The 20,394-nt window shown below is 44.9% G+C and overlaps 1 protein-coding gene across 1 annotated transcript in view; it reads left to right on the top strand.

The window, feature by feature from the left end:
• The window catches only part of HPSE2 (heparanase 2 (inactive)), a 412,602-nt gene extending 392,989 nt beyond the window's left edge, over positions 1 to 19,613 (top strand). The window contains exons 10-12 of the mRNA XM_077258334.1: positions 4,588 to 4,733; positions 7,941 to 8,087; positions 18,843 to 19,613. Of these exons, the coding sequence (XP_077114449.1) occupies positions 4,588 to 4,733; positions 7,941 to 8,087; positions 18,843 to 19,008 (459 nt within the window). The 3' untranslated portion in view covers positions 19,009 to 19,613. The remainder of the gene's footprint in view (positions 1 to 4,587; positions 4,734 to 7,940; positions 8,088 to 18,842) is intronic.
• The last annotated feature ends 781 nt before the right edge of the window (positions 19,614 to 20,394 follow it).

The following is a 20,394-nucleotide window of genomic DNA, read 5'->3' as shown; positions in this document are numbered from 1 at the left end:
TGCCTTCCTCCTCCGATTTGGTTCCGCTGTTTTTTCAAAATGTGGTTCGTTTGCACGGCATCCCTGAAAACATTGTGTCTGACAGAGGATCCCAGTTTGTGTCCAGATTTTGGCGGTCCTTTTGTGCTAAGATGGGCATTGATTTATCTTTTTCGTCGGCCTTCCATCCTCAGACGAATGGCCAGACCGAGCGAACTAATCAGACCTTGGAAACCTATTTGAGATGTTTGTTTCTGCTGACCAGGATGATTGGGTGACTTTTTTGCCATTGGCCGAGTTTGCCCTTAATAATCGGGCTAGTTCTGCTACTTTGGTTTCGCCTTTTTTTTGTAATTCTGGTTTTCATCCTCGTGTTTCCTCGGGTCAGGTTGAGCCTTCTGACTGTCCTGGGGTGGATTCTGTGGTAGATAGGTTGCAGCAGATTTGGAACCATGTAGTGGACAATTTGACGTTGTCACAGGAGAAGGCTCAGCGCTTTGCTAACCGCCGTTGCTGTGTGGGTCCCCGACTTCGTGTGGGGGATTTGGTGTGGTTGTCTTCTCGTTATGTTCCTATGAAGGTTTCTTCTCCTAAGTTTAAACCTCGTTTCATCGGTCCTTATAAAATTTTGGAAATCCTCAACCTTGTGTCATTTCGTTTGGACCTCCCAGCATCGTTTGCCATTCATAATGTGTTCCATAGGTCTTTGTTGCGGAGGTATGTGGTGCCTGTGGTTCCTTCTGTTGAGCCTCCTGCTCCGGTGCTGGTTGAGGGAGAATTGGAATACGTGGTGGAGAAGATCTTGGATTCTCGTATTTCAAGACGGAGGCTTCAGTATTTGGTTAAGTGGAAGGGCTATGGCCAGGAGGATAATTCCTGGGTTGTCGCCTCTGATGTTCATGCGGCCGATTTGGTTCGTGCCTTTCATGTGGCTCATCCTGATCGCCCTGGGGGTTCTAATGAGGGTTCGGTGACCCCTCCTCAAGGGGGGGTACTGTTGTGAACTCTGTTTTCGGACTCCCTCCTGTGGTCGTGAGTGGTACTGTGTGAGTTCTATCTTTGGGCTCCCTCTGGTGGCTCTTTTATTCTGCGGGTCTGTGGCTGGACCAGCTGCCTCGTCACCTGCTATTCAGGTTTCCTATTTAACTCACCTGGACCTTCACTTTTTGCCTGCTGTCGTTGTATTCAGTACTGGTTTGGATTTCTCCTGACTTCATTCGTTATCTGTCTCTTCAAGAGAAGCTAAGTTTTTTGCTAGCTCTTTTTGCTCTTCTGTGTACAATATGTTTTCCAGTATATGAAGAGTTTAGTCCAGCTTGCTAATATGTGATTGTCTTGCTTGCTGGTAGCTCTGGGGTGCAGAGTTTCTCCCCTCACATCATTAGTTGGTGTGGGGGTTCTTGCATTCTCTGCGTGGATATTTTTGGATAGGGTTTTATACTGACCGCACAGATTCTTTGCTATCCTCTTTCTATCTAGTATTAGCGGGCCTCCTTTGCTAAATCTGTTTTCATTTCTGTGTTTGTGCTTTCTCCTTAACTCACCGTTATTATTTGTGGGGGGCTGTTCTAAACTTTGGGGTTATTTCTCTGAGGCAAGTGAGGCTTGTATTTCTCTCTAGGGGTAGCCAGTTTCTCAGGCTGTGAAGAGACATCTAGGATTTTTAGGTACGTTCCACGGCTGCCTATAGTGTGTGCAGTTAGGATCAGGTTTGCGGTCAGTCCAGTTCCCACATCCCCAGAGCTCGTCCTATGTTCTCCTACTTAACTGGTCAGATTTGTGATCCTAAGCCACTAAGGATCATAACACATCTCTAAGAATTAACAATTCTGGCACTTAGGGTACTGTCACACAGTGGCACTTTGATCGCTACGACGGTACGATCCGTGATGTTCCAGCGATATCCATACGATATCGCTGTGTCTGACACGCAGCAGCGATCAGGGACCCTGCTGAGAATCGTACGTCGTAGCAGATCGTTTGGAACTTTATTTCGTCGCTGGATCTCCCGCTGTCATCGCTGGATCGTTGTGTGTGACAGCGATCCAGCGATGCGTTCGCTTGTAATCAGGGTAAACATCGGGTTACTAAGGGCAGGGCCACGCTTAGTAACCCGATGTTTACCCTGGTTACCAGCGTAAAAGTAAAAAAAAACAAACAGTACATACTCACATTCCGGTGTCCGTCAGGTCCCTTGCCGTCTGCTTCCCGCACTGACTGACTGCCGGCCGGAAAGCAGGGCACAGCACAGCAGTGACGTCACCGCTGTGCTCTGCTTTCACTTTACGGCCGGCAGTCAGTCAGAGCGGGAAGCAGACGGCAAGGGACCTGACGGACACCGGAATGTGAGTATGTACTGTTTGGTTTTTTTTACTTTTACGCTGGTAACCAGGGTAAACATCAGGTTACTAAGCGCGGCCCTGCGCTTAGTAACCCGATGTTTACCCTGGTTACCCGGGGCCTTTGGCATCGTTGGTCGCTGGAGAGCTGTCTGTGTGACAGCTCTCCAGCGACCACACAACGACTTTCCAACGATCACGGCCAGGTCGTATCGCTGGTCGTGATCGTTGGAAAGTTGCGGAGTGTGACGGTACCCTTAGCCTCCCTCTTGCCACTTGCCCTGTAGTGGTGGCAAGTGGGGTAATAGTTGAGGGGGTTGTTATCACTGTCAGATGACATCAAGCCCCGAGGTTAGTAATGTAGAGGCGTCAATAAGACGCCCCCATTACTAATCCCATAGTCACATTGTAAGAAAACACAGACACTCAGAAAAAAGTCCTTTAATTGAAAGAAAGACACAGACTCCTTTAATTTTCTTAAATAAATCATACTTACGACCTCGCCTACTCCCCCGATGCCCTCGTCATCTGCAAGAGGTTAAAAAAGCAAACAACAGTATTCCTCATCTTTCCGCAGAGATGCTTTAAGTCCATTTGTCCCACCATGGATCCAGCTTTGCTACATCTAGATGGCAGGCTGCATGATGTGACCATGCAGTCTGTCATCCAGCAGACACACTAAGCACCGTGTGCACAGTGTCTCTGTGTGAAGTGCTATTCCCTGTCTGAGGGCACCCTGAGTGTGAGAAAGTGGAAGTGGAGGTGTCTGTAAAGAGAGCCAACTTGGATATCTTGGTATTAAAATAATACACTTTGGCCCGTTTACATTTCTATATAGGTTCTCCCACCCAATAGCAAAATAGGTGGGGGGCCAGCCTGCGCTGGCCGCCTTCTCCCCCATTGGTCTTATAGCCAAAATCCAGATACATTGTATCACTTACTGTGCGTACATTGGACTTTGACTTTAGAGACTTCTCCCCGATATGTAGAAAGCTGGGAAAAACGATTGTGTGACGTAATGAGAAAGTTCACAGGAATAAATAATCATGAGCGTATTAACACCAGGGAATAAGAGTTTAACTTAACAAGCACAAGGAAATCATGTGTTGGATTTCTACTAATGATTCACATAGTATTCCTTTTCTCCAGCTGTTCCGCCTGCACTTGCTGCAATAAAAAGAACAATCAGACACAGCTACTCATTAGTCACTAATGTGATCCAGGTTCCTGAGCTCGGACCGCTATTAATAGCTTTACGACAAACATTGCTCCCGAAGCCAGTGCCAAAGAAACTGCATCAAACGGGCCCGTAGCCCGCTAAATTTACCATATAACGTCATCCATATAATCGATGAATAGGGCAAGACACAAAAGTTAAGATAAATTCAGATTGTGCCAAATCTCTACGGGATGTAGTGCTACGAAGTAAGGGCTCATGTATATAGGTATGCTTCCTACAAAGACCCAGAAGGTGCTAAATGGACTGACCCTTAGGACCTGATTCAATATTGCATTTGTGCCTTTTTTTATCCAGTTTTGGGAGTTTTTCGCCTTTGATTCATCAATTGCAAAGTTGCAAAATGTTTACACCAATGTAATGATTTCTGATTTTGTGCAAAATTCATGAGCCACGTGCACCATTTATAAGAATTTTGTGCAAAATTGTCAATGAATACCACAAGACAAAAACAAAGGAAAGGAGACACTTCTCACCAGCAAGACGTGAGGCAGGGTATTCAAGAGGTCTGAGGTCAAATACCAAAAGAACTTGTCTTAAACAGAGGGGCAAAACAAAGGAGTAAATAGATCACAGCCTGGGGTCAGAATTCTGATTCGGCAGTCCAAAGTCGGACATGATTGATATCTCTCTAGACCATCAGTCAGCCGGCGTCCACATACAAAATTAGACCATTGGTCAAATCTGCCAAAATCGATGGGTTCAGCCTTCATTAGTCTAATGAGTATGGAGGCCTTTAGCTTAGGTAATCTGTTAGTGAGTTTCCATACAAGCTCCTAGACCGCTTGGTTCTCCCCTGCTGCCTTTGTTCACTTGGTTGCTGTAATGACATCCTGTCGAAACGTGACAGCTGCATCTAGTAGCTGGCCTCCACCCATTGGCCTAATTTCTCCTGGACAACCCCTTTAAGCAGGTGAATTAATTAATTATGAAGGGTTATAATGCACAGTTACATATTTATAATGCGTAGTTTTATTTATCCGTAGTGAGGCTCCCTGTCTGGTCATTGAGAGTCAGTATTCTGTATTTCAGGATTATTGGTTGTCGCTTCTTTTTAAAAAACTTGTGGGTCCAAAAGTATTAGCAGTCCATGTGGCTGGTATACAGAGGAAGCCTCGTCCAGGAAAAGTCATACGTGACAAGCTGCGCATCTACGCTCATTGTACCAGCCACCAAAAGTAAGTAACTGGATATCATAGTTCCTTCTCCTGTCCATGCTGTGACTGTAAGACAACTTTCTGCAGCAGGAGCCTCCCCCCCCCTCTGCTCTGTTTACAGTACAATGCAAATATTATTAAGCTCCACCCCATCGCTTTTCGCCAGATTAATGCTAGTTTACTGCAGGATGTGTACATGACATGGAATACATAAAAAATGCCCTGCAGACTGGGAAACAGTGGGAGCAAGATTATCACTTAACATTTATTCCTTTCTAGGGTTATCGCTCCAGGCAGTTTAGAAGGCGTTGGCCCTCCAGGGACCGGATGTATCACATGACATGTCACATGATCCTCTTTGATAGATCATGTGATAGGTCATGTGAGTAACTCACGGGCACTTTGATGCTCATTGGCACACGTAAAACAACAGATTTTCTATTATGTACGGCACTATACATATTATAGCACTATACAAAATAAAGTAGGGGAGCCAGAATAATTTTCCCAAGGGGCCACATAAGAGACTGTGACTATTGTGGAGGCCGAACCAATAAGCTGAAATTAATTTTGCTCAATATTAATATTAAGATAATATAAAAAATAATTATTAGTAATTGTTTGACTCAATATTGACAAGAATTAAGTATGCTGACATCCCCTTATATACTGTATGAGCCCCTATATAACCCCCCACATACATGAGCCCCCACATAGCACCCAAATTAAACAACCAAATCGATCAGCCTATGGATCCCTTATACTGTAAACCATAGTGAATAAAAACCTTACAAAATTATTTCTTTATTTAGTTTAAAAATCCAATACACAAAGACATAAATGCACACACATTTGCACACAACAGTGATTTAAAAACAAAAAGAGCAGAAATGAGGGGAGATGGAGACTAATTTTACCCTTCACAATTCCCTTCCTGACAGCGGAGGTTGGCACCCTAAGTTGAAATAGTATGACGCCCCCGCTCCTCGTCAACTGCCCTTATGAAGCCCAACCACTACTCTAACTGACCAGGCATCCTCTATAGGTGATCAGATAATTTGTAATGAACACAAAAAAATATATACCATACAGATACTAGTGTGCTGAAGGGTATCATCAGTATATTTCAACAATCTGACCAGAAAAAAAACCCTAACAAAGTCCAAGAAGACACATATACAGTGCCTACAAGTAGTTTTCAACCCCCTGCAGATTTAGCAGGTTTACACATTTGGAATTAACTTGGCATTGTGACATTTGGACTGTAGATCAGCCTGGAAGTGTGAAATGCACTGCAGCAAAAAAGAATGTTATTTCTTTGTTTATTTTTTTAAAAAATTTGGAAAAGTTTTTTCAGAGGGTCATTTATTATTCAACCCCTCAACCCACCAGAATTCTGTTTGGTTCCACTAAAGTATTAAGAAGTAGTTCAGGCACAAAGAACAATGAGCTTCACATGTTTGGATTAATTATCTCTTTTTCCAGCCTTTTCTGACTATTTAAGACCCTCCCCAAACTTGTGAACAGCACTCATACATGGTCAACATGGGAAAGACAAAGGAGCATTCCAAGGCCATCAGAGACAAGATCGTGGAGGGTCACAAGGCTGGCAAGGGGTACAAAACCCTTTCCAAGGAGTTGGGCCTACCTGTCTCCACTGTTGGGAGCATCATCCAGAAGTGGAAGGCTTATGGAACTACTGTTAGCCTTCCACGGCCTGGACAGCCTTTGAAAGTTTCCTCCCGTGCCGATGCCAGGCTTGTCCGAAGAGTCAAGGCTAACCCAAGGACAACAAGGAAGGAGCTCCGGGAAGATCTCATGGCAGTGGGGACATTGGTTTCAGTCAATACCATAAGTAACGTACTCCACCGCAATGGTCTCCGTTCCAGACGAGCCCGTAAGGTACCTTTACTTTCAAAGCGTCATGTCAAGGCTCGTCTACAGTTTGCTCATGATCACTTGGAGGACTCTGAGACTGACTGGTTCAAGGTTCTCTGGTCTGATGAGACCAAGATCGAGATCTTTGGTGCCAACCACACACGTGACGTTTGGAGACTGGATGGCACTGCATACGACCCCAAGAATACCATCCCTACAGTCAAGCATGGTGGTGGCAGCATCATGCTGTGGGGCTGTTTCTCAGCCAAGGGGCCTGGCCATCTGGTCCGCATCCATGGGAAGATGGATAGCACGGCCTACCTGGAGATTTTGGCCAAGAACCTCCGCTCCTCCATCAAGGATCTTAAGATTGGTCGTCATTTCATCTTCCAACAAGACAACGACCCAAAGCACACAGCCAAGAAAACCAAGGCCTGGTTCAAGAGGCAAAAAATCAAGGTGTTGCAGTGGCCTAGTCAGTCTCCTGACCTTAACCCAATTGAAAACTTGTGGAAGGAGCTCAAGATTAAAGTCCACATGAGACACCCAAAGAACCTAGATAACTTGGAGAAGATCTGCATGGAGGAGTGGGCCAAGATAACTCCAGAGACCTGTGCCGACCTGATCAGGTCTTATAAAAGACGATTATTAGCTGTAATTGCAAACAATTCCACAAAATATTAAACCTAGGGGTTGAATAATAATTGACTCACACTTTTATGTTTAAAATTTATAAAAATTTAACTGAGCAACAAAACTTTTTGGTTTGTAAGATTTATGCATCTGTTAATAAATCCTGCTCTTGTTTGAAGTTTGAAGGCTCTAACTTATTTGCATCTTATTAAACCTGCTAAATCTGCAGGGGGTTGAAGACTACTTTTAGGCACTGTATGATGTATAATTTAAGACCCTTCAGATCATAAATGGCCATTCAGGTGGCGGAGAAATTAAAGGGCGTGTCCACTACTAGGATAACCCCTCCTCACTCCCCCAAAAAACTTATACTCACCTACCGTGACGGCGCTGTTCCTGTGGTGTCGACACTCACGATCCTGGTCTCATGCGGTAGCATGACACATGACTCCAGAACCTAATCAGTCCTATCGTCACTGTCACCGCCTTCAGACTGCAGACTTGTACCCTAAACCGGACAACCCCTTTAACAAAAGTTACCTTATTTGGTGCCAAATATTTTGATTACAAACATCTCTGCTGCGGGGAGGTGAAATAAAAAAAAACGTTTTGTCCTGCTCTGCAGCCACTATTATACTCTGTGCCCAGTTCATCAAGAAACATTTAGTGCATGGTCCTCTTTAACTCCTGTTTTTCTATCTTTTTTTTATATTGCAGCCACAATTATGTACGGGGATCGATCACCCTCTACATCATCAACCTACATCGATCAAGAAAAAAAATCAAGTTGGCCGGAACGTTGAGGGACAAAATTGTCCATCAGTATCTTCTGCAGCCTTATGGAACAAATGGAATACAGACCAAGTAAGTAGACTAGGAACAAGGGGTCATATCCAAAACGGAATTGCCCCCCAACCATCAAGTGCCATCAGGTGGGACCTTTGTGTTTCCTAAAGCTGGTCAGACATATCAGATAGTGGGCAGCCAAATGTTCATTAAGCAGATGGGTAACTCTCCTGACTGCCCCCTACACATGAGCGCTCAACGCATCTAAGCATTCATGTGTTTCCCATGGGGAAGAAAGGAGAAAGTCACTGTCAGACACTTCTGGCAACAGCTAATTTTCCTGGAAAACAAGAGGATTGGGCGTTAAAATTCCTCCCCTGACATGATCGACTGGAATAGTCAACTGGTCCTCAGATGGTTGGCCAGTTCTCCAATGGTCAGCTGGTCCTCCTGCAGGTTCAGATGATTTTCATCTAATGTATATGGGGGCCTATAGCCCATTGTCCACCTCCTTACTTTTCTACGATGGGTGTAAACTTCTTCCATCTTCATCTCAACCATTTCCACCACATGGAAGTTCTCCATGGGTCGAGATCCAAGCCATTGTTCTCTTCTTCACCAGACCTCTTGCTGAAGTAGAAGAATTTCACAGGTAATAGAGTTTATTACATACAGATGTCATGGAGAATAACAATAGCAGAAGAAACATTAAACTCGGATGAAAAGTGACAGCAGGTGTGAAAGATTTGGTTTATCCAGTATGATAAGTTTCAGTGTGCGTGTTGCCATGACTGCTCTCGTAAGTCTTCACACACTTGACTCATGCGTTACCTATGAATAAACCTGGTGGAGTTGAAATATGTAGACCTCCCAGATCCGAGACTGTGTACTTAAGAGCTTCCTTGGATTTATGGTGCCAGTAAACTGGCTGCTTAGTAAAATGTAAACAAGTGCATCACAGTCGCTGGGTCTGTTTTCCAGAAAATCATGGCCAGGGCCCAGAAACACTGTAACTCTGTCTCAGGAAAGACTCATGTCGTAAAGGCCTTATACATGGAGCCACGCATTTCCCGACATTTTAAAACAGCCCACACTGCAATGTTATATTAGGTAGAGATGCAGATGAGCAAATTTCCCGATAATTGTTTTAGGCAGATTCAGATGGCAAAATCAGTTAGGTCCAAATACAATTTGTCAAAATCGACATTGGTGTTGAAAAATGTTCATTATCGTCTGAGGTCTATCCAGACCCTAAAGAGTAATGAACAGAGGATCAGAAAGAGGTTTAAAAAAAAATAAATTTCTACTCATCTAATTGGCCATGGCAGCCCTTCTGACTCCTCCACTTGCTCCATCCAGTACATTTTTCGCTGTTCTTTAGATCTTCTGGTATTAGCCATCACGTGGTCTTGTGAGGCTCGGCACACTTTACTGACATGTGTGCTCTCCAGATTACTGCAAGGTGTGGTGTGCATTGCACCCAACATGACCACATGAGGTTCTGGAGAATAGGAAAAGAAGCCGAAGTGTGAACAAAAGGAGAGAGCAGGGGATCAGGTGGGGAGCTGAAGCTGCTGGACAGTTGTGGTTTAGACTTAGGACAGGTGAATATAAGCGTTGATTATTAAGAATAAAAAATTTTGCAGGATTTGTACTATAGGTTTTTAGTATTGGAGATCTCCAAGCAGCACCAAAGGCTTTGGAAACTTAACAGAGGACCATGGCCTGTGTATCAACTGCTAAAAGGACCAAATACATGGCACCCAAAGCCATTATTGTGCTTCTGTTGGAGCTATCCTGTACATTAAGGTACCTTCACATGGAGCGACGCTGCAGCGATAGCGACAACGATGCCGATCGCTGCAGCGTCGCTATTTGGTCGCTGGAGAGCTGTCACACAGACCGCTCTCCAGCGACCAACGATGCCGATGTCCCCAGGTAACCAGGGTAAACATCCTGGTTACCAGCGTAAAATGTAAAAAAAAAAAAACAGTACATACTTACATGCGTCCCCCGGCGTCCGCTTCCTGCACTGACTGAGCGCCGGCAGTAGCAGGGCACAGCGGTGACGTCACCGCTGTGCTTTCACTTTCACTTTACGGCGCTCAGTCAGTGTGGGAAGCGGACGCCGGGGGACGCATGTAAGTATGTAGTGTTTGTTTTTTTTACATTTTACACTGGTAACCAGGGGAAACATCCGATGTTTACCCTGGTTACCAGTGTAAAATATCGCTGGTATCGTTGCTTTTGCTGTCAAACACAACGATACACGGCGATCGGACGACCAAATAAAGTTCTGAACTTTATTCAGCGACCAGCGACATCACAGCAGGATCCTGATCGCTGCTGCGTGTCAAACTAAACGATATCGCTAGCCAGGACGCTGCAACGTCACGGATCGCTACCGATATCGTTACAAAGTCGTTTCGTGTGAAGGTACCTTTAGGAGTACTCCCTGACATATATCCCCAGTGTCAGCCTCCAACATATTGTAGTGAAGCGGTATCCACACTGTGCAGTGATGAGGCAGTGACCCAGCAAAGTTCAAAGCAAAACGTGTTTTAATGTCCAACTCACAGCAATACAGAGCACACAATATCCTCCGGATCGCAGCCGGGAAACATATCCTTGAAATTGCAGTCGGGAAACACACCAGTCCACCTCTGAGACTTGTTACCGTGGGTGACTGCACCACCGTGTACGCTGTGGGTGCCAGGCCTTTCATCTCCACTTGCCTGTGTTACCTCACACAGGTGGAGCTTTGCAGAGCCTTCTGCTCTGCACTCTTGCAAAACCAAACTCACACACGCAACCCTCTGCTTCAGGGGTTTTTACAAGGAACTTATGGCCGTAGGCCACATGGAAAACCCAGCCAGGAAGGAAACGGACTGCCCCACTACCATCCTGTAGTCCGTTTCAAAAATAAAAGCTATCAAGAGGTTTTCTTAAATCTGTCTTGGACAAATAGCTTGCCCAAGACCAACACTCACTTTTATTCTGCATTGCAATCACATCTATGCCTGTGACTGCAATGCACTTCCACGGCCTCAATACGCCTCCGTGTGCATCCTAGGGGGGACACATAGCGACCTTCCCATGTGATACCGGTCAATGCCTCACAATAGGTAAAATAATACTTAAACATTTTTTAGTGTCCCTCTATATAGAATACTGTCCCAACTTGTGCCAAAAGGTCACACACTTATCACGCTGGGCGTATGGGACGCATACAACAAACATGAAAGAAACAAAGTCGTGTTTTTGAATTTCCACAAAAATGTAAAATAACCAATAAATTTCGTTCAACTTCACAATTGTATTCCACTTGTTGTTGATTCTTCACCAAAAATTTACATTTGGTATCTTTATGTTTGAAGCATGATATGTGGGAAAAGGGTGAAAAGTTCCAGGGAGCCGAATACTTTTGCAAGGCACTGTATATATCATATGAGGAATGCTGTCAGAAGATACCAAAGAGAACCACTCAATTGAGATGGAAACTTTAATCAAACTTTGCACAGATCAATACTACCAGTGGAAATCGTGACAGCATGACCTACCAAGGTCAGTGACTGGCTGCAGAGGTAATGTGCAATGTCAATGTGACATCACCACTGCAGCCAGTGGATGCTGGACCTGTGGACACTGGGTGTCTACTCTGGCAGCTATGTTACATAATGTATATAAAATCATTTGGGATCCACTTTTCTTAACATGGAAAACCTTTTGAAGGTCTGCCCTATATTATGGTGTCATAGGCTTGATGATGTTTTTGTGATAATCCAAAGGAAGATGAATACTTGAGTGAAACTGCACTTTAAATGCTTACAAGGACTTGTCTTACACAGCCATAATACGTAATGTGACCATAACTCCTGCCCCGACCTCACATACAGTATATGCTTTAATCCATTTAGTTTAGGTGGTTTCATTATTTAGCTGGCATTTTTTTAATGTATATATGGAATTAATTCATATAATAATATAGAAATTTTTGTGCAATTACTGCACTGATCCTGAGTTACATCCTGTATTATACTCCAGAGCTGCACTCACTATTCTGCTGGTGCAGTCGCTGTGTACATACATTACATTACTGATCCTGAGTTACATCCTGTATTATACTCCAGAGCTGCACTCACTATTCTGCTGGAGCAGTCACTGTGTACATACATTACATTACTGATCCTGGATTACATCCTGTATTATACCCCAGAGCTGCACTCACTATTCTCCTGGTGCAGTCACTGTGTACATACATTACATTACTGATCCTGGATTACATCCTGTATTATACCCCAGAGCTGCACTCACTATTCTCCTGGTGCAGTCACTGTGTACATACATTACATTACTGATCCTGAGTTACATCCTGTATTATACTCCAGAGCTGCACTCACTATTCTGCTGGTGCAGTCGCTGTGTACATACATTACATTACTGATCCTGAGTTACATCCTGTATTATACCCCAGAGCTGCACTCACTACTCTGCTGGTGCAGTTACTGTGTACATACATTACATTACTGATCCCTAGTTACATCCTGTATTATACTCCAGAGCTGCACTCACTATTCTGCTGGTGCAGTCACTGTGTACATACATTACATTACTGATCCTGTACTGATCCTGAGTTACATCCTGTATTATACCCCAGAGCTGCACTCACTATTTTGATCATGACTTGTATAATACAATTCTGCAGGGTCACATATTGTATCTACGTGCATTCCTTGCTGTCTGCTGTCACAGGGTTTACACAGAATTTATTCTTCTGATTTCCATCCATTGGAAGGCATTTTGTCTTTATGTCAGGGACTGTACAGGAATGTGATGTAAACTAACAACATCTCTGCATTGCAGGAGCTCCGCTAAGCTGCTATGCAAGTCTCAATTGACAAGTTTAGTGCAACAGCAAGTAGCAGAATTGTGAATACAGCTCCGGAGTTTAATACAAACAGTAACTGACGATCAATGACGATTAAGTAATTTACAAAATGACTCAACTTTTAACTTAAATTTACATTAGTTAACGAGAGTGACAGGGAACGTGGGACGCATCACTCTCGCTCTGATGCCTCCCGCATCCGTCTACTTTTTAGCCTCTCTTAACGCACAGGAAGTGACAGCTTAGCCAATCACTGAGCACATGACAGACACTTTAGCCAGTGATTGGCTGCAGCTATTCACATGTCGCTTTATCAGGACATCATCAGTGCAGCCACAAGTAAAGTCCGGCGGGAGGCCTGGCAGGAGCGGCTGGGAATTGGGGAGCTTCATAGTATCACTTTTTTATGCCATTCTGACTATTAAATAAGAAACATATTGAAGCGGACAACCCCTTTACGATTTATCTTACTGTAGATGTTTTTAAGATGTTTCAATGAAGTCCAAGTCCCAAAATAATGACTTACGGTAACGTCTACCTCCTCTCTCCGATATAGTGGCCTCCCGTTGGGATTTCCTGTGGTCAAACAGTTCACCTCCCATTCCATTCCATTGGCTACTAACGATACAGACAAATAAGCAGATGGTTGTCACTCCTGGCAATGCACTCCAGCCACATTTTACTGAATCTCCTATAAAAAGCAGCTTGGACTTTGATGTGGATCGCTATTTGCTTCAGTCCCATTAAATTCCGTGCATATTTGGCCGATTTCTGATCGTTTTTTTTGCTACTTTCCTCATCTTTAATAAGCATTTTAAATACAGACACTTGTTAAATCGCAAAGAATTCTCTCAAAACCACAACTTTTACAACGCAAAATCTCAACCCGCGAACCCTGGTAATAGGGGAAGAGAGAAGAAAGAAGAACGCAAGAAATATTATGTAGTGTTTAGTGTGTCAGCCCTGGCTTAGATTAATGTCCTGAGATTTAGTACTTCATCCAGACCTCTGGATACAAACCCAAACATTTAACTCTTCTGTAAAGATTGGTCGAAAATTGAGATTCCAAGATTTCCAAACAAATGTTCTTAATCTTAAAGAGGTTTGGACATGTTTGGATTTTATGTTAAACACTTCTGCCAGCTATGGTAATGTGATCTTTTTATTGTACAATCCTGTTATACACAGCTCCCCGACCGTGCACAGGAGAAGACGGCAAAGACCACAACCATGTGGACCAGCCGTTAATGGGGGGACGCCATCGGATCCAAAATAATATGTAACCACCACAAATGGGGCGGCTTAGCCAGTGTCAGCGCTCATATGCCTACATAGGGAATATGAATTCATTCTCCTGAAGTTTTATCTGCAAGTATATAGAAACACCAAACAGACCCCATTATAGTCAATAAAGTCACTTTATATGACTGCAGACTTGTTAATCCTCACATCGCACGCACTGCGCTGTGAGGATTCTCCTATGCCGGTCACTTACCTGCAAGTATGCGATATGGCACATCCCGACTAGACATGCACAACAAGTGTAGTGAGTGAGGCTGGAAGCAGTCTAGTTGGAATGTGGCCGGGAGGATGCAGAACACATGCTCATATCACTACCGTTCCCGACATAGCACAGTATGAGGATTCACAAGTCTGCAGTCACACAACGTGACTGCAGACTTGTAGTTTAAGACCAGACAACCCCTTTAAAGGCTCATTCAGATGGGCATAAGATACGGACTAAAACTCAGACAGCACACTGACCAATGTAATCCAAGTCTATGGTTGGCATAAAAAATCGGATCCTAAGTGGATCGTTTGTATCGAATCCGATTTTTAAGATTCCATTGCCATTATTAACTCGGTAAACTTTATGTGATCAGGTAATCTACTGATAAAATCGGATGTCACACCCACGGATGACAATATGGATGGAAATTGTCTGCATTTTCTAGATGACCCTCCGATGATTCTTCCTACACCATCTGACCCCAGCTTTAGGCTGTGTTCACACACAGCCATCGTTCTGCAGCTGAAAACAACAGTGGCCGCGTCTTTTCTCTGCTCTCCTGCACAGTCACTTAATGGTGTTGTTCATTACTGGATAACCCTTTATAATAGCTCCTAAGTTTCTGCATAAAAACTTTAAAATACAGACTTATGTCCCACTTTCCTGGTGATTTTGACTTAAACAACCGGCTGCAGCTTTCAAAATTCCTACAGTGCGGACATTTGCTCTGATGGATTTCAGCATTAGTTTTATTGTATGCAGCACCTCAAGGAGTTGTCAGTAGTTTTCCCTTTTATTTTGCAGGGAAACATCACCTACAAAACAGCTTGGCAATTACCATCGGCCACGTTGTCTTAAAAGTGAATCTGCTGCAAAATTAAGTGACTGTGCAAGAGAACAATTAAAGACCTCAGTGGCACAGGGGTGCTGCAGCTTCCAGCTGCTGCATGTGAACGGGGGGGGGGGGGGGGGTCTGAGCATAACAGAGTCCCGTGCATCCCCCTCTATGGCCATCACAGCTATTTACGCCTGCAGAGCTGGCGTCATAGGATGCATCCGCATCATCCCTCGGATGCGCTCCATCCAACTCCACAACATGACATCGCTCCCAGAGAATTTTGGCAGGTTAACCAACATGGCTCCCAGGGAGATGCTAGACCTAGGGCCTCCCCCAACTGCTTGGTCTGCCCCTTCCGCTCTACCGTGTGTAATCCTGCCGACTACGCCAAGTGTAATAGAGTGCAGGGTTGAGTATGTCACCACAGAACAGACAGACCAACTGTTGAGGGGAATTTATTAACAGGAGTAAGATTCTCCTCGCAGGGAGTAAACAGGGGGTTAATAGAGATAAAGCAAACAGTAAACAGTTAAGCGGAATCGAAAGGGTTAACGAGTGTTCTTGTAACTTATCAGCCCAGGGAGATCCTGACTGGAGGGTCCATATTCCAACGTGGGTACAGTCACCAGCAGCGCTTGAGATCCTGAAGTCTCTCCTCTGTCTCCTGGGAACTGGAGACTCCGGGGTTAAGTCTTTCTAGTCTTTTCTCCCAGTGAAGCTGGAAGCAGGAAGTAACACAGCCACTCTGCTGTGAGTCTCTTTATATCAGGCTGGCAGTCTCTCTCTCTGCAGCAGCAATGCTACATACACACTGAGCAGTTTCTTGTCACACTCAGGGGTCCTGGCTTGTCACTGCGGTCACGGGGGCTGCGCGCTCAGGTCACTGTCAGGGGATACGTCTTTTCTGATTACGGAGGCTTCCAAGTCCACACTCTCACATCCAGCCTTCACTACGGCTGGTATCTCAGCCTCAGTGCCCTCACGGGGAGCACTCTCTCTCGGGGAGCGCAGCGCTGGAGCCGGCTTTCTCTCTAGCGCGCTGTCCCCTCTGTCTCGCGTGCTCTGCTCTCCCGCTCTTTTCTGACCACACCACACGCTCTTCCTCTCTGCCCCCAGCAGTCACATGGTCCCTTCTGTCCAGGGCAAAAGTCTTCCCCCAACAACCCAGCTGTCTGACTGAGTGGTTCCAGGTAAGGAGCAGGGAACGCAACCTCCTTACAAGTCTGAGACCCTGATCCCCACAACGATGGGTCCAAGACTCTGATTCCCACACAGATATGTCTGAGATACTGGTCCCAACACAGATGGTCTGAGACCTTGATCCCCTCACAGATGGTTCTGAGACACTCATCTCCACACAGATGGGTCTGAGACCCTCATCCCCACACAGATGGGTCTGAGACCCTCATCCCCACACAGATGGGTCTGAGACCCTCATCCCCACACAGATGGGTCTGAAACCCTCATCCCACACACAGATGGGTCTGAGACTCTGATCCCCACACAGATGGGTCTGAGACCCTGATCCCCACACAGATGGGTATGAGACACTCATCCCCAAACAGATGGGTCTGAGACCCTCATCCCCACACAGATGGGTCTGAAACCCTCATCCACACACAGATGGGTCTTGGAACCCTTATCCCACACACAGATGGGTCTGAGACCCTGATCCCCACACAGATATGTCTGAGACCCTGGTTCCCATACAGATGGGTCTGAGACCCCTTTTCCCACACAGATGGGTCTGAGATTTTGATTCCCACACAGATGGATCTAAGACCCTGATCACCACACAGATGTGTCTGAGACCCTGGTTCCACAAAATGACTGAATTCTGTTTTTATGACATGGTGGGTTTTAAATGCAGCGTCCAGGGTTTTACATTTGCTGTATAGGTTGTTGGACATTCGGCACAATTTCAGAAGCTACAGACGGCCATACATTTAATTTTATATGCATTGTGCATAAACTCATTTGGTTTATCCAAAAAGGAAAACTGTAACCCACAATGTTTAGAGCGTTTTATCCTGGCTGAAAAAGAATGTGCTCTGAGTAAAACACTCACCAATATCTGTGTATTGGCACCTCCATCTCCAAAGTGAAATGTCCTATCCAGGAATGAGAAGTTTGACCGCTGAATGTTCTGGATAAGAATCACTTGTGGCTACATTGTAATGTATGAGGATTCCTTCCCATTGCAACACCTCCCTCTAGTGGTAACACACAGTATCTAGTCCCTATAAATCCTCGAAACCAATGGCTAAATGTGCATCATCCAGGGAGGTGATGTGTAATTCTAAAACTGGAAAGAAGCAAAACACTAAAAGGGTCTTGTACGATTGCTGCTATCACCTCCATTCCAGCAAAACTACGGCTGTTCGGAGCAGGACATCCTGAGATCTGCAGTTTCTATGCAACTGAAATGCCCCAGGGTCCTCCTATCCAACCCCCTGCTCAATGCAGGAGTCACTAAACCATCTCAGACAGATGTCTGTCCAGCCTCTGTGTGAAGACTTCCATTGAAGGAGAACTTACCACCTCTTGTGGCAGCCTGTTCCACTCATTGATCACACTCACTGTCAAAAAGTTTTTTCTAATATCTAATCTGTATCTTCTCCCTTTCATTTTCATCCCATTGCTTCTCGTGTTTCCATGCCCAAATGAGAATAATGATGATCCCTCTACACTGTGACAGCCCTCCAGATATTTGTAGACCGCTATTAAGTCTCCTCTTAACCTTCTTTTTTGCAAGCTAAACATTCCCAGATCCTTTAACCGTTCCTCGTGGGACATAGTTTGCAGTCTGCTCACCATCCTGGTCGCTCTTCTCTGAACTTGCACTAGTTTTTCAATGTTTTTTTTTAAATGTGGTGCCCAGAACTGGACACAGTATTCCAGTAGAGGCCTGACCAAGTTGGTGACATGCTAATTCCAAGGCATTGCGGAGCCCTGGTGTTAGGATGTGACCTGTGTGCAACAATAGGAGGCTCGTTAATGATGTCATTTACAGTGGACATACACTTGTTCTGTATGGCTGGAGCAGGACCTCTGGTGAGCTGATGGCACCACATCCTTGGTTCAGAAAACTCGGGCCGGTCACATCTGCAAATTGTATGCATGCAAATAATGAATGAGTGCAGGAGCCGCCTGCCATTTACATGTATTCGTTTGGTCTCTAATTTGGACCATGCTGCAATTTTTTTCCATGTAGACCGATGGTACATGAGGAAAATCAACCCTGTGCACTGGCACGTTGGCAATAATGAGTGCGCGTTCTCCATGTGTAGTCATGTGCCTGTATAATACACTCGTCTGAATGAGCCCCAAGGCTAATTTCACACTTCCATGTTTCCTGGTCCAAGAATGGATTGCATGGCATGATCCAACCACAGGCCTCCTGACTTCAACCAGCCAGTCCGTGCAACGCAATCCATACTCAGACCACCAAGGACACGTTCATAGGGAGCTTTTTGCCAAGATTTTGAAGAAGATCCACTCCAAAATGAGATTAGATTCCTTAAAGGGACAGTACATAATTAGGAGATTTGTCCTCCCTTGTGCTCGTCACTCACTCATGACTTTATGTTCTTGCAGGTCAGTCCAGCTGAATGGGCAGCACCTTGTGATGATCGATGATGGAACACTGCCGGATCTAAAGCCCCGTCCGCTACGGCCCGGCCGCACCCTTGTCATCCCTCCGTTAACCATCGGCTTCTTTGTGGTTAAGAATGTAAACGCTGTGGCTTGTAGATATCGATAGTCACAGCTTGTGCCATAAAAAATACAACAGAGCTGCAACCAAAGACGTGACAAATCACTAAAAGGCAAAAAGCGTGAAATTGCGAGTCTCCTTCCTACAAAGCTGCCGGCCACCAAGTGACTGCACGGCACATTAAGTGCAGCCGGGCCGATGGTAACCTCTCATTATAGTGATCTGCCGGGAAGCTGGGAGCCGGACAAGGCGTTTCCTCCACAATGAGGAATCTTCTCGCCCATGGGAACCAATGGAAATTTTTTGTTTTTATTTTGTGAACTTTATTTGCAGAATTGAAGGCTGAACCTGATTGGTTCCTACAGGAAATACCATGAATCCTACTACTAAAGGAGGAGGTTTGTACATGTGCCAAGAAGAAGCATCTTCCATAGTCTCCATAGATCCATCCACAGAAGATTTTATAATATGAGAGTGTTCGCCATAGATCTTGGCACACATTGGGATATCTGCACCGCCGAGCTGTATGAACATCACAATGGGGTCAATAATAGGGTCAATAATACATAGAGGAAAGTGGGTCCTGGACAAGATCAAAATGGGTCCTCTACTGGTGCTGGTTCAGGCCGCCATTTTAATAAAAGGGTTTGGTGATTATTGGCGTTTGCCACTTGCAAAACAAAACGTTTAGACTTTACCTCTGCAGCCTGACTATCTCCAGTTTTAATATATATTCCATACAGGACTGTGCAGGCAAGAACAGGATTTGTATCTCGGAATAACAATTGAAAAGACACAGTGTGTTAAAGGTAATATATCAGCAGGTGTTTGCTAAGTAATCTGAGAGCAGCAGAATGTAGGGACAGAGACCCTGATTCCGGCGATGTATCACTTACTGGGCTGTATGTTATGTTTCAATATAATCAGTGTTTTATCAGCAGGAGATTATCACTACAGGACTAGTTGTCTTGTGCCCCCTAGTCAACTGCTCTGTATAACCCTGCTCCCCACCACTGACTGCAAGCTTTCTGCCTAGGCACAGTGTACTCAGGAAGTTGCCAGGCAGCAACGTGTGCGGGGTTATAAAGAGCTCAGCATTCCGAGCACTGCTAGATGTGCTACTGAGAAAACAAGGGTTGTATCAAAATGACCTTAAAGCAGATCTGTCACCAGATTATACAATATAAAGTATACATTAGTAAATAGATCACTTAGACCTAATGGGACTGCTGCATTGACTTTGAAAATGCATATCAAAATGACTCTATAATCATGATATTCAAATGAGCATTATGAGTCCTACTAAAGAGTGAGAGAGTCCAAGTATGTTCAGTCTCCTGCCACCCACCCAGCCGGACTGACAGCTGCAGCTTCTACTGAGCAGTGTGAGATCTCAACGGGAGGAGGGATAGTGAGGAGCTGTCGGTCTTGCCA

Source organism: Ranitomeya variabilis, chromosome 4 (assembly GCF_051348905.1).
Source record: "Ranitomeya variabilis isolate aRanVar5 chromosome 4, aRanVar5.hap1, whole genome shotgun sequence".
Classification (NCBI taxonomy): domain Eukaryota; kingdom Metazoa; phylum Chordata; class Amphibia; order Anura; family Dendrobatidae; genus Ranitomeya; species Ranitomeya variabilis.
The sequence above is the reverse complement of the archived record's forward strand: the minus strand, read 5'-3'. Positions and strand labels throughout refer to the sequence as shown.